Raw genomic sequence first — 15,549 nt, 5'->3', positions numbered from 1 at the left:
AACCTAGCATACAAGTCATCATATGCCCTTTACCACCTCTATATTCACCTTATGCTGTATGTCCCTCTACTCCTGTCTCGTCTCTTCAGTCCCCTCACTGTCCCACTTCTTCTAAGCTAACTTCTTTCTCTGTATACAATTCCTCATTCCACCAGCAAGTCTCCTAGACTACCTTCCTCCCAGAAGACACACCAATGACTCTCCTGCCCATGTCCCTCATCACAGTAGCTGTAGTTATCCAGTCATCTGGAAGCACCTCTTGACCACTCACGGCAGTTCTTTCAGCTTCCACCACAGTATGGTTACGTAAACTGTTACAAATCATGTTTAAAAAGGTGAACACCAACCAGAGGAGATGTGTTTGTGCTGGTAGGGCTGTGGACTAGCCCCAGTAACTCCTCCTTCAGAGCACTGGGCAGGAGCAGAAGTTCCATAGTGTATTTATCATCCCTTTCCTCCACAAAGCACTTGAACGCTCGTTTCACTGTTGATTCTCTGTCACTTGGTAAACTTCTCTTCTCCTGGACACAGTACACACAAATACACTACTGTACAGCACGCTACAACTGTTAACCAGTCTTCATGATTTTATAACTCATTTAATGGATGCAGAAAATGCAGAACCCTTACTTGAAAAAGTGCTACAAACTGCTGAACTCTGCTCTGAGCCATCACAACAGGCTCAGCTCGACCCAACAGCCGCAGACGACCCGGCTCTGTCATTAGAACTTCAGCACTTGTGTCCCTTATGAGCCGGTCCAAGAAGAGTCCTCGGGCCCCAGCAAAGATACAATGCATGTCCACGGGGTAACGCTCTTCTTTCCGGAGTTCTGGGTCACACAGTCCACGAATATACTCCTGCAAGACAGAGGACAATCACACGTCAGCAAACACTAAACTAAACAGCTACAGTACTTTCTTTAACTGTCCTGTTTGTTGCAACCCAACAATCTATATTTTACACACACACACACACACACACACACACACACACACACACACACACACACACACACACACACACACACACACACACACACACACACACACACACACACACACACACACACACACACACACACACACACACACACACACACACACACACACACACACAATCTTTAAACCCCAGTGTTACTTGTGTAATAAATAAATGTTTCTCTCCTGTAGTTTTTGAGGGTTGGTGCTGGCATCCAATTCCACATTTGTTTAAACTTTTCTAAAAACCAATGAACAGGTAAGTCAAATTAATTTCCTTTGTATTTCTGGGATCTGCAAAGATTTCAACATGATGGCAGCTTCTGGTTCATTTTATTCAACAGGCAATGGCAGCAAAAGTCTGTTTCATGATCCAACTCTGAGGTGCAGATGTTCATAAACCTGGTGCTGAGGAGAGAATTAAAAAGGGATCTAGACGGGTGATAAGGAACGACCAGATCTACCAGGAGATCTGTCACTTCATAGCTGCTCACGGCTCCAGCTGACTTTTCAGCAGCGCCGAGACAAACTAAAAACATTAAAAAGCATCGCTGCTTGAAGCTTCTTTCACTCTCATTTTTTAACTTGATATTGAACACAAGCCACAGACCCAGCAGCACATCTATCTTCTCCTCCAGGTTCTACATCTTTAGTGTTGTCTTCTTCGTTTAGATCACACAATCAAATACGTCACAGCAGCTTCACTCCAACCTCCTACTTCTCATCGGGGTATCGAAAATAAACGAGGGCACGGTGAGTCGAGTCGGGCTGAGTAGGTACTAGTGGAAAAGTGCCATAAGTGTAGTTTACTAGCTTAAGCTTTCTTGTGGCAATAATGTACAACACAACATGTGCACCTACACAGACAACAGTAGACATGTCACTCTCTTAGAGTTGATACAAGTTGTAAACTATAAACCTTAGTTTTCCTGTGGAAAAATGAATTAAATCTTAAAATAAAAATTAATTATTAAAAGCTTTGCAAAAGCATCAGTGAAATAATTACGACGCACCAGCGCGTACCGCGGATCCAAGCAGCAACAGAAAGCGGCTGATGAGCAAGGCATATGAATCCATTACCTTAAGATGTAGTTCTTTTTTTTCTGTCGTTTATAGGTCTCTGTTACGTTCAGCTGAGTTAATGGCGTTGCTGCGCGCTCCTGTTCTTACTCTGCCTTAGCGGCAGCCAACTTTGAAGACTCAATATACTCCGTGTGAGAACCTTTCAAATGTCTTATCAGCTCATATCAGCTAATATCAAAAACAATTGCTCTGTTACACAAAGTAAAGGATTCATTGGACAACAAAGCATTGTACATTTTATATAACACTCTGATTGTTCCATATTTGACCAACTGTGTTGAAGTTTGGGGAAATGCCTGTAAAACATTTATATTCAGTCAATTTTCATTTTGCAAAAAAGAGCCATGAGAATAATCAGTAGAAAACGATATAGAGATCCAACAAATCAATTATTCCTTCAGAATCAGAATCAGAAAAGGGTTTATTGCCAAGTTTTCACACGAGGAATTTGTTTTGGGGATTGGTGCAACACAATACAAATATAAAAACAAATATATAAGAGATAAAATAAAATTAAATGTATAAACAATAAAAAGTATAAACAGTAAAATAGAATGTAGACCGGAAATGTACAAAATGAGGTTTTAAAGTGCCGGGTGAGTCTGTACAAAAGTGACTTAGGAACTTAGGATAGGTAAAAAGTATAGACAGAAATGTACAATATGAGATTTTAAAGTGCCGGATGAGTCTGTGCAAAAGTTACAGGATTGGAGTTTTTACGTAGTTTTTGGTAGTCGGGAAGGGGGGAGGGGGGACCGGGGCCTTGTTGACGAGGACAGCTGCAGACGGGAAAAAACTGTTCTTGTGGCGTGAGGTTTTGGTCCTGATTCAGTTAAAATTGTTGAAATTTCATGAATTAGTAGACTATAGTATTCTGCAAATTATGTTTAAAGCTCATAAAAAAACTTTACCAATCAACATTCAGAAAAAAATTGAAAAAAGAGAAAGCAAGTATAACTTAAAAGGAACAGAGATTTAAAAAAAAAAAACAAGATTCAGGACTAAATTGATGGAACGTTGTGTTTCTGTGAAAGGAATCAGTTTATGGAACAATCTGAATAAAGAAAACAAAGAATCCAAATCAAACATTACATTCAAAAGAACAATTAAAGCCTGTATGTTAAGTAAATATAATGAAATATGTTAGCTAAGTTTGATTGACATACCCATAGACGGCAGTTATTTTATTTTAGTTTTTTATTTACTTTGGTTTTTTTTGTTTTTTTTTTTAAATTTATGTTATTTGTGAATTTATTTCTTGGAAAAAGGGGCAGATTAGATAAGATTCTTCTTCTTTCTGCTCCCTTTCATTCACAATTTATGAACATTTGTATTTGTATTGAATTGTTTGTTTTATTTTTTTGAATGAAATAAAGAATAAAATGAAATGAAAGCTTCATTGTGCTGAAATTCTTTAATAACATTCCTCCTCGGGGGACTTTGCAAACTGCAAATTTGTTGTCCTTTTCGGACATTGTAAAACTCCTGTACCGGCGAGGCCGGCCACGCCCCCATGGGAGACCTGGGTCTGAGATACAGGAACGCACCGGGGCGGCGGTTTGTTGTAGTAAACTTCATCTGATCGGCCCACTTTGGACTATTATTTTGAGAACTACGATCAAAGCCGATGGGGGCATTACGGGCCGATCCCGATCGGTTGCCGATCGATCGGTGCATCTCTATCTGGGAATACAGGACTGTCTCAGAAAATTAGAATATTGTGATAAAGTCCTTTATTTTCTGTAATGCAAAAATGTCATACATTCTGGATTCATTATCATCATCATACAGCTTAAAAAAACTCAAATATCCTATCTCAAAAAATTAGAATATTCTGGGAATCTTAATCTTAAACTGTAAGACATAATCAGCAATATTAAAATAATAAAAGGCTTGCAATATTTCAGTTGATATGTAATGAATCCAAAATTTATGACATTTATTTATTTATTTATTTGTTTTTTTTTTGTTTTTTTTTTTTAAATTGCATTACAGAAAATAAAGAACTTTATCACAATATTCTCATTTTCTCAGACAGTCCTGTATAAACTCGATCTCAAGAGCTTCAATTCGGCCCAGCTAAGGTGTATACATGGAACCCTGGTTATTAAGACTTGTAGTCCCTAATTAGCCACAATTGTTCTCTTATACTAAAATATGTTGTTAGAAACACATAAAATAATCTAATTGCTTTAAAAATCTACAATGTTTATCACATATTTTGACCTGCGGGAGGCGCCATGTTTTACCTGCGCAATGCATTCTGGGGGCGATGACGTAGAACGGTGGCTCTGGGAAGATAAGCCGCGTTAGTTTAACTGGGACAGGTATCTAAAACATAGATGAGCAGCACTCTCCCGGCTGTGGAGGCTGACGAGGGAGCCCATAAGGTCTCGGTTCAGGCAAACTGGATCAAAACTTGTGCTCGTGTGCTGTGATGCACGGGAGATCTGCAAAAATGATCAAAGTCGTTCGCATCTTACCAGTGCATTAGGCTACGGCGTCAACGGCGTAGCCTACGCAGTAGACGGCGTAGCCGTGGCTCTAGAGCCTGCAGCGCACCGCCATCCGCTCTCCGCTCTCGCCGGGATGGAGACGCCGGTGGGCAGGATGCACGTTTGGGTGGGCATAGCCCACCCCTGCCCCCCCCCTAAAACCGGCCTCGGTGCTGGGTCCACCGTTTGATGACAGACCAGAGGCTGAGGGGACTGGCCCGGGACTTTGACGAAACGGGAGGCCCAGACTTTGCGTCAAATAGGCAAGAACATCTTTATTTAATTTAATGACGCCAGATCTGGCTGGGGTTTTTATTGTAGCATCGGCTATCTGCTAGTTGAAACGTGTGGTCTGTTAGTCTATCTGAGTTTTATGGTGTTTTTATAGTTCATGCTTTATGGTGCTGTACTTTTTTTTTAATTTTTTTTTTTTTACTTTTTTGTAGGTGCGCCGTCACCTTAATGTTTAGCTGTGTTTTCATCTGTGTTTCTGGTGCGCCGTCACCTGTTTAGCTGTGTTTTCATCTGTTTCTGGGTGTCAAAACAGTGGACGGGGGCTAGCAGGTGCCACCGTCTGACGTCACTACCCAGAATGCATTGCGGTGTAAACAACAATGGCGACCTACGACTTATATTACCTACATTGTTATAATTGATACCAACATTTATCTTTTAAGACCTACATGTCTTAATAGCCAGGGTTCCCTTTAAAAATTTGAAATTGATCGGATTAAGGCAACAATTCGACTCTGTTAGTGAATCTAAACCTATTTGTCTGATGACATTCAGAAACTGTACAAGTGAAACATAAAACCGCAGTAATCAAAAGGGAAAGCTAATAACTCTAGTAAATTCTGGTCAAAATCACATGTTGTAGCTTCGGAAGGGAAACAATAAAAGCTGTCATGGGAATTACAGCTGTGATTTCCCAAACTAGAGGAAGCACCGACTCCACTTGAAACGGCCACGTAAGAACCCATTTCTTACTTCAGTGTGGTCCTTGTCGTGAGCAGGCCAGACTGATAATAAAATGAGTTTCCACATTACAGACTCAGGTGACTAGCAGAGCTTGAAGCAGCTGGGAAAGTGCACATAAGAGTCTCGAATGATACAAGATGCAGAAGTGTGAAAGACACTTTTGTGTGGGAAGTCACGCAAAAAAAGAAACGTTGACTAAGTCTGGGACTCTAATGTTGACTGCTATTTTACATGAGTAAGTGCGCTACTGTATTCAATCTCTAAAAGCATCTCAGACTCGCATGACTCTTAAATTGATGACTCTATTTAAAGTCAACTTCTACATCCAATAACATGATTCACTTACAACTCTCTTGGTCCAGGACTGATGCTACGCTGTCTCACAAGTTCAGACCTGAGGATTTTATCAACCTAACTGCATGACACAATTATATAAAAGGGGGAAAATACATTATAAATCATCATTTTATCTCTTTATGTAAATTTTAGGTACAGTACCGTACCGCAATAAAATTGCAATGTTATCAGCTTCCCATATGGAGATCCCCATGTTCAAAAGTCCCATAAAATATCAGATTCTATTGTCAGAGGTAAATTATTTGGCAGGAAAGGTTGCATACACGTCAGCAAATATGTAATACCAAGCCAACCATGTCAGCTGACGTCACGGTACTAATCAAATAAACTGATGCAAATATTACAAAAAAAAAAAAAAAAAGAATCATATTTTCACTTGTATTTACAGGGAACTAAATGAAATTGAATCACATTTAGGAATTATTTGGTTATTAAAGCTAAAACAAATAATCCAAAAAAGGTATTTGGACCACATAGTTTGAAGTAAAATATTTTCCAAACTTTTCAGTGATGTTTGATGAAGATGTTTACAAAGCCACGTCATAACTTTCCATTCTAGAGATTTGATTGATAGGTAGATAAATGCAATACATTTAATTCAAGGTTTTATATTTCTGCATAACAATACCACTCACTAGCCACTTTCTTAGCTACCAATATGAAATCAAATATGATAAGTCACATTCTACTTTACATTTCTGATTAAAGTCATAATGAACAGTACTACATTTAAAAATGTTTTTACAACATGTTTCTAGAGTTTCTCTCAATTTATATTATTATCACTGTTTTGTGATGAATTTTCTTTGATTTACAGTTCCAGACTTCTGTTTTTCTAAAATAAAATGTTAAAAAGTCCAAAAATAAGCCCAGGAATTGCTACGTACAACTAATACACTGCCATGTAATGCAATCTACACGGGTCCAACTGGTCCAGGTACAACCTACTTACCGTCACTGGTTTTACCTGGAAATGCATGTATGATGAAATAACACACTTTCTTAATTCTTCTTACAATACTTTAGTTTTATTTTCCAGATCATCATTTTCTTTAGATTTTCTTTTAAAGAAAGCCGTACACAGCCTAGTTTTCTACTCTCTAATGTGATCTGATTTAGCCTCTGCTTCCTACGTAAGCTTTATATGTTTTGAGTGTCTGCATACAAGCTGTTAATGTTTCCAACAAGAAACGGTAGTGAGTTAACATGCATCTTCATTTAAACATGCAAGGGTTACTGTATAATCTAAATCACTGAAATATAAAAAAAAAAATCATTGTCAAGCTGAAATTACCTGAACACTTGGAATGACAATACAGCAAATCAAATGTCATGACATTTGTTGCTAAGTTGGTGTGTAAATACTTGGTAAAGCATAACTGGTTGATATTATGTCTATGAAAAGAGTTTTGTTCTGCAGAATTGGTTTGCAAAAGCGAGCCTACAACATAGACCACGCTTCCACATAGACATCAACATGTATCTATGTGGAAGCGTGATCTGACGTTTTTTTTTCTTCCGTCAAAGCGTCGTACACATAGATCTATGTGAAGCCCATTCTGACTTCCTGCTGTTAAATCGTCTATTTGCATGAAAAAGCCTTTGAAAAAAAAGAAACTGAGATAAAAGAAACGGGGATGGTACGGTAGTATTTTCTGCCGAGGTAGGACAGCTCGGCAGAACACCGGCTTGGGTGTACATGGATCTATAAGTCTGATATGTGATGACATTAAGAGTATGACATGAATCTGGCTTCATTTCACCACCTCAGCGCCTGCGTCGCCAGTTCCCCAGATCTTCAGACTGTTCCTACGGGAGGGTCAGGGTTGCCGTAAAGATACACACATTTTTTGGTTAGTTTGTTCTTTTTAAATCCCAACCTTTGCGTAGAAGGTGGCGTGCGCATCTTTCAAGCCCTGTTTTGTGCGCAAGCAAGCTTTATAAATGAGGCCCCAGATCAGTAAATGTTAATGCTTTGGATTTTAAGAAGAGTGAATTTGTGTGATCTTTGTAACCGGCATTATGAATGATTCTTATGGCTCGTTTTTGCAGCATTGATAGTGATTGTAGTGTACATTTATAAGTATTGCCCCAAACCTCCGCACAGTAATTTAAATATGGTAAAACCAGTTAACAATAGAGAATGTGGAGTGATTTGTGGTCCAGAATATGTTTTGCCTTATTGATTACTGAGATGCTTCTTGATAGTTTTTTGTACATGTTTTGAGTGAGATTTCCAGTTTATTTTATCGTCTATTATTACACCAAGAAACTTAGTTATTTTCATGAACTATTTCAATATCCACACCTTCTACTTGCACCTGCACTTGAGTAGGAATGGGTGATATTTTACCGTTCACGATATACCGTCAAAAAAATTCCCCAAGGTAAGAATTTGTCATCTCGGGTTAAAAACGATAAATTCCCGTTGATGAGGTTTTTGTGTAACAAACATGGCGGAAGGCGGATCTGAGAGCGAGGAGCTCGTTGTTAAACGAGGCTCCACCTCCGTTATCTGGAACTGGTTTGGATTTAAAAAGAGAGACGAACATCATCTATTATATGCAGAGTCTGCAAAAAAACAGAAGGAAATGGTTGTTAGATTTTGATATAACGTTTGACTATTGCGAAAAAAAAATTGCAAATAGTATCTAATTTGTGGCATGTTCCAACCACAGGTTAATTTGCACATTTTATTTATATTAGGAGAAGTCATCACTGATTGGATTTTATTTTCAGTGAACTTTTATTTATTTCTCCTGTTTCTTTATTTATCAAGTTGTATTTTTTTCTACTTTGGGATTTTATAAGCTAAGAAAACTTGTTTTGGGGGCTCCAAAGACTGAATGTGGTGATAGATTTATAGTTAAAAAGGTGGAGTTGAATTGGTATTTTTTTTTTTTTTTTTTTTTTTTTTTTAAAATCGTCATTCTTATCGTTATCGGGATAAATGCCAGAAATTATTGTGATACATTTTTTAGTCCATACCGCCCATCCCTACACTTGAGTATCCCTTTTACAATTACCAAATAACATGATTTTAGTTTTACTTACGTTAGATCATTTATTTCTGTCAAACCACCTCTTTAATTTGCACATTTCTGCAGTGATCATATCCAGTAGCCCCTTTATAAGTACAAATGTACCGGAATAAACATTCATTCAGTCAAGTCTCCCTCCAGCTGTCAGAGCTGTTGATGAATCAGTGAACACTACTGCACCTGTTCCTCTTTAACAGGGAGTGGTACAGTTAGTGACTTTACCCAGTACTCGAGTTGTGCTGATTAAAAATAATATATTACAAATAATAGCAAACACCTGCAGAAATACTGCAGGAATGACATAGCAGCAGTTAAATGCAGCCTTCTGTAAGCTTTAAATATCCACTGGGCTTACATCAAATACATCAAAACACAACAATAAAAAAACAGTTTTCTGAACCTTCACAGGATAAGTAAAATGGATCACTGCAAATACTCAAAATAAGAATATTTGTCCTATTTGCCTCTTCCTGCACCTATAGTATTTATATTTGATATTTCCTGTATATTTTTAAAACTGTGCAAAACAATAAACTAAACTATTTCTAGTTAAAATGTCTCATTTTAGTAAAAAAAAAATCTCATTACACTTAAAACAAGACTCATGACTGGAAAAAAACAACAATTTTCACCTGTTTCAAGTAGATTTTCAATTGAAATAAGTAGAAAAATTTGCCAGTGGAAAAATATTTTTTTGCTTGTAATAAGAAGATAAATCTTGTCCCACTGGCAGATTTTCCTACTTATTTCAAGTGAAATTTTACTTGAAACAGGTGAAAATTGTCAAATAAGTTATTTTTCTGGTGATGAATCTAAATGTTGAAATAGCAGTAAAACCACATTCATTGATGAAATGACATAAGGGATGGAAAGGGGGGATGGCAGTTTTACAGGGGGGATGATTTGGACCGTTTTTATTTCAGGGGGGATGATTAAGACCGTTTTTATTTCAGGGGGGATGATTTGGACTGTTTTTATTTCAGGGGGCCTCATCCCCCCTCAACTCCAGTACTGAATCTAGTGCTCCAAATCAGTGGTTCTCAAATGGGGGGTACGTGAAGGCACTCCATGGGGTACGTGAGATTTTAAAATATACATATATTTAAAAAGTAGCATCCATACAAAAATCCTTTAAAAATAAATATTTCATATATAATTGAGGAAAATACAAGTCTAAATTCATAAAATGAATTTTATCTTCAGGAGTAGGCTATTCAACTTAATATCCTAAAACCCCAGAGTATCCCCCACACCAGGATGGTTCCACCTAACCTGTCAATCACCTGGCTTCACCTGTCAATCACTTGGACCAACGATGGAGTCGTGGTTGAAGCGTAGCAGCAATATTTTTATGTTTAATAAATCAGTTACTGATGCCACAGTGCTCTGTTTTAGGTCCTTTTTTTTTACAACCAGTGGGTACATCACTGAAAAAAGGTTGAGGACCACTGCTCCAAAGTAGCTACTCCATGTCTAAATTCCAGGCTGCCTCGTCTGTGAACCGCCAGTGAGTGCGGAGCGGAGCTCACCTTGGCCCGGGACACGTCCTCCCGGTTCCCCCGGAGCTGCAGCCAGATCTGCCGGAGTGCGTGGCTGCCGTGCGGCTGCCCCGTGTGATCCAGCAGTCCGATGATGGTGAACGCCACCTGGAACACCTGCTCCACCCGGGGCCTGGCGCACTTCAGCTCCTCCTCCTTGTCCTCCAGGACCGTGAACTCGTCCACGGTGGGGGGCCCGTCCTGCGGCGGCCTGGCGGCCGGCGCGGAGAGCCTGGCCGCCGGCTGCTCCGGGTACGCGAGCTCGGGGACTCGCCGCATTCCGAGCAGAGGCCGCGTTGTTGACATGCCGCACTTCCCGCTGCGACCGTCCCACCCGGCCACAAACACTCAGAACTCTGCCCCGGGAGCGGCCCGGGGAGCGGCCGTCGGCACCATGGTCTCCGCTGAGGGGGGTCTCGGAGCTCGGCGGGGACGTTTTCCGCCGTCTAACGACATAAACACAGAGAAGCTGAACTAATAACTCGGAAGCTCCGCCTGACGTATCCGGAAAGTCCCGGTAATGATGTCATCGACACGCGACAGTCCTGTCACAGCGCAGGCGCAGTCACGCCAAAGATCCGGAACACTTCTGAACATTTTATTTTGGAGTTGCTCTTTCACTACAACATTATGGGTCCATATCTGTAATTTGATTAGTGTTTGTATTGAACCACATTTCTCCCTTTGCTTTGAACATGTATTATTTGGCTTCATTTACTATCCTTCTGTCAAAAAAAAACAATTTTATATTATTAATCTTATACTTTTGACAAAATGGTTTATTCATAAATCCCGGTATACTAATCAAAAGCCTCTTTTTTGTATTTTTGAAAATGAGGTCAAACAATACATTAGAACCATTAGTCTCTCCACCAATGCAAAGGCCATCAAGACCTTACGTTTATGTGCTCTTTTCAATGTATTTTTGTGGTTCATTGTTTCATTGTGTCCTGATTTTCCGCCGCTTAATGTATGTCTCCCCCTGGCGGTGGATTGTGCTGTTTGCATCTTGTCTTTCAATAAAAAAGAAAAAAAAACAAACACTTCTGAACATAGACATACTGTATATCCAGGGGTGCACACAAGCCGGGACTCGAGGGCTAGTCTACTGCACGTTTTAGATGTTTCTCTGCCTCAACACAACCCTGATAGACAATGCTGTGTCACCAACAGAGTTGTGTAAACCTTGATGACACGTTGATGACGACCAGTGATTAGAATCAGGTGTGTTGAAGACAGGGAAACATCTAAAACATGCCGTAGACTAGCCCTCAAGTAACGGCTTGTGTGCACCCCTGCATATATCTGTAGCCGCAAGACTGCGCTGTGAACTAATACAAGTAAATTGACTTATTTTCATAAAGCGCCTTTCTACAAAGAAATGTACGTTTTACGTCTCATTTATTCATTCGCACTAATATACTTGGGAAACAGTTAGGCGCCAAATATAATATATTTAATTTTCTCAGATGGCAAAAATAAGAACTTTATTGATGCCACATAGGAGTAATTCATGTTACATCAGCTATAGAGAACAAGGTAGTGCCGAAAAACAATATATATATAGCAAAAGTTATGTTTGAAGAGCGCGCTGAGAGATCGTGTGACCATTATTCCCAAATATTTAAATCCATTTTGTGTTTCTTTAATGGAATAGAGGCCGTCAGAGTGTTGGCGGGTGTGTTGATGGAGAAGCATTCACTTTTAGAGAAATTAAGTTTGTAACCAGAGCGCTTACCAAAATTCTGCAGAATAGAGAGGATATGTGGAACAGACAGAGTGGGATTGGAGATGTAAAGAAGTAAATCGTCAGCATACAATGAGACCTTATGCTCTGTGTCGCCCCGAGTGATACCGGTGAAGTATGGACACTGACATAGGGATGCAGCTAGTGGCTCGATGGCGATTACAAATAAAAGGGGCGAGAGCGGGCAGCCCTGCCTTGTGCCCCGCTGTAGCTGAAAGTACGGAGAGTGAACATTATTAGAGCAGACAGAGGCTGTCGGAGATGAGTACAGCAGCCTCACCCAGGGCACAAAGTTAGGGGAAAAACCCGAATTTCTGCATTGAAGTGAAGAGATATGTCCACTCGTCCCGGTCGAAAGCTTTTTCAGCATCTAAGGAAACAATTGCTTCTTGAGCGCCAGACCGGGAAGGTGTATAAATAACATTGAAAAGTCGTTGCACATTATGAGAGGAGTTGCGCTTCTGAATGAAGCCAGATTGATCGGTGGAAATTACAGAGGGTAACACTGTCTCCAACCGGCGAGCAAGGGCTTTGGCAAGGATCTTGAAATCTACATTAAGGAGAGAAATGGGCCTATAAGATTTACAGAGCGTCGGATCCTTATCTTTTTTGACCAGTAAGGAAATAGAGGCCTGGGTTAAAGTTGTTGGAAGATGGCCACAGTCAAAAGACTCAGTGAACATAGCAAGAAGTAGTGGAGATAGTAGCGTAGAAAACTTTTTAAAGAATTCGACACAGAATCCGTCCGGGCCTGGGGATTGACTGCTTTGCATAGCCGTGATAGCTCCAGGAATTTCTGGTAAAGTCAGGGGATTATCAAGCTTAGAATTTAGTTCTTCATCAACCGATGGTAATTGTATGCCGTCGAAAAATTATTCAACTAGGGATGAATTATTCCGACATTCTGAAGAGTATAAGGTTATGTAGAATTTAGAAAAACAGTCATTTATGTCTTTATGGTTGGTTAACAGCCTGTGGGAGATTTAATTTGAGGAATCAAGCGAGATGAGGTGAATGAGCGAGCCTGGGAGGCTAGGAGCTTGCTAGCCTTTTCTCCGTACTCATAAAATTTGTGGCGACTCTTCAGCAGCAAACTTCCTCTTTGGAAGTTGATAGTAAATCATATTCCGCCTGAAGGCGCAGCCTCTCCTTATACAACTCAGGGTCAGGTGATCGAGCATATTGTTCGTCCAATCTAAGAATCGCCTGCGATAGCTCTTTAAGTTTAGCGACCTCATGTTTCCTATTATTAGAAGAATAGGAAATAATCTGGCCTCGGATGTATGCCTTGAGAGCCTCCCATAAGGTTGATCTAGAGATTTCAGGTGAGTGGTTAAACTCTAGGTAGGCTTTGATTTCGGAGGTCAGAAATTGGGAGAATTTGTCATCCGTAAGTAAGAGAGGGTTAAGTCTCCACGGCGAAAAAGAAGGAGGTTGGTGTATAATCAATTCAAAAGAGACTGGGGCATGATCTGATATGACAATACTATCGTAGGAGCAATTTTTTTTTTTACCTTGTCTGCACACATATTATTGGAGCAATTTTTAATTAAGGGGAGAAGATTATTATCCAACAGAAAGTAATCAATACGGCTGAAGGAGTGGTGGACCGGAGAGAAAAAAGAAAAGGCTTTGGTTGAAGAGAACAGAAATCTCCAGGGGTCAGAGAGGCCATATTGATCACATAGCGCTTGTATAACTGTCGCTGACTTGGGTGGGGGTACGACGACCTGTCAAGATTTTGGTTGATAGCACAATTGAAGTCTCCACCAATTATTAATGCATGGGATTTGGGATTGTAGAGAACAATTTAATAAAGAATTGACTATCATCCCAATTAGGCGCGTAGAGATTCACCAGAGTGACTGGTCTGCTGAAAAGCTCGCCCAATACAATAACAAAGCGGCCTCTAGCATCAGACTCGACCTTCTTGACAACAAACGGGATGTTTTTGTGTATCAAGAGGGCAGATCCACGACTCTTAATGTTAAACTGTGAATGGTATACTTGGCCAACCCAGCTGCGTCGAATCCTAGGGATATCAGAATTACAAAGATGGGTCTCCTGAAGGAAGGCTATTCCGACCTTTAAAAGTGAGAGGTGTGAGAGAACTTTGTTCCGTTTAACAGGGCCGTTCAACCCCCTGACATTCCAGGAAATAAATGTAACTGTTTTTTCACTAGATGCAACACTCATTTAGGCAAAAGTGTAACGGTAAATAGTGCAAGATAAGATTAAGTTTGTAAAGGCCAGTTTGGATGTGAAATTGAGTCGTGGACGGGAAGGGCTGGAGAGAGGAGGGGGATAAGAAAGGGGTAAAGAGAGAAAATGGGGAAGGAAAGAGAAGGGGAGGGGTAAATAAATAAATGAATAAATAAAATGAACACAAACGGTAAAGCAAAACATGCCCCTACCCAGCGACCCACCCACAGCATCTCCCCAGTGAGATGCCTAGAGATAGAGTTATCTATGAATAACAGTGCAGAGAGAAACATAGGGTAAGCGCCGTATATACAAAGTAAGTAAAAGGTACCAAAAGACCATTCGGACATAAAGTGACCGTAAGCATTAGTAAAAAGGAGTATTATGATCTCAAAATCAAATAGAAATAAACTCAAAAGTCTTTTTATAAAATAGGTGGTAGCATACAATCAATACAACCCTTTGAAGCTGGTGAAAATATTGAGCTGACGCAGCCAAAAAAAAAAAAAAGGAAAGGGGGGGGCTTGATCATTGATCAATGATTCCTAAATCAAATACCTCCAATAAATGGGATTTGTTGTTAAAGTGTTGAGATATCTGAGTTCTTGTTGCACTCAGTAACAAACCATAAACAAAAGGGTTACATAACCATAAAAAAAATTTAAAAAAAATAAATAAATGAAATACAAAGAGTGGGGTACATTGCACATTGATGTCAACACCACGGCCTGCCAAGTGGTTTTACACCAAAGTAAAACCACTTCTTCGTGAATAATCAGACAGTGCAACATAGTCTGAAGGAAAAAAGAAAAAAGTGAATAAAGTAATTAAAAAATAAATAAATAAATAAAAAATAAAGAAATAAAGAAATAACAGCAATGAAACCGTTTAAGAAGAATAAAATAAAAAAAATAAATAAAATAAAATAAATATATAAAACCCCTCCTTGAACCGCCACCTTACTGTGGTGGAGGGGTTTGTGTACCCGAGTGATCCTAGGAGCTATGTTGTCGGGGGCATTACGCCCCTGGTAGGGTCTCCCATGGCAAACAGGTCCTGGGTGACGGGCCAGACTAAGAGCGGTTCACAAAAGCCATTCATGAGGAGGAAAACAACAAGGACCGTTACGT

The 15,549-nt window shown here is 39.8% G+C and overlaps 1 protein-coding gene across 2 annotated transcripts in view; it reads right to left on the bottom strand.

Annotated features, from left to right (window-relative positions):
* n4bp1 (nedd4 binding protein 1) overlaps positions 1 to 10,995 on the bottom strand; it is a 44,483-nt gene extending 33,488 nt beyond the window's left edge. Inside the window, exons 1-3 of one of the 2 annotated variants that reach the window (XM_061722333.1) lie at positions 10,462 to 10,995; positions 631 to 858; positions 348 to 521 (exon numbers count right to left, since the gene is read on the bottom strand). In XM_061722333.1, the coding sequence (XP_061578317.1) occupies positions 348 to 521; positions 631 to 858; positions 10,462 to 10,776 (717 nt within the window). In that variant the 5' untranslated portion in view covers positions 10,777 to 10,995. The remainder of the gene's footprint in view (positions 1 to 347; positions 522 to 630; positions 859 to 10,461) is intronic. The other variant, XM_061722334.1, reaches the window with a different exon arrangement.
* Positions 10,996 to 15,549: the final 4,554 nt, after the last annotated feature.

The sequence above is a fragment of the Cololabis saira genome, chromosome 5 (genome assembly GCF_033807715.1).
Source record: "Cololabis saira isolate AMF1-May2022 chromosome 5, fColSai1.1, whole genome shotgun sequence".
NCBI lineage: Eukaryota > Metazoa > Chordata > Actinopteri > Beloniformes > Belonidae > Cololabis > Cololabis saira.
Note: the sequence above shows the minus strand (reverse complement) of the source record. Positions and strands in the feature narration are given on the sequence as shown.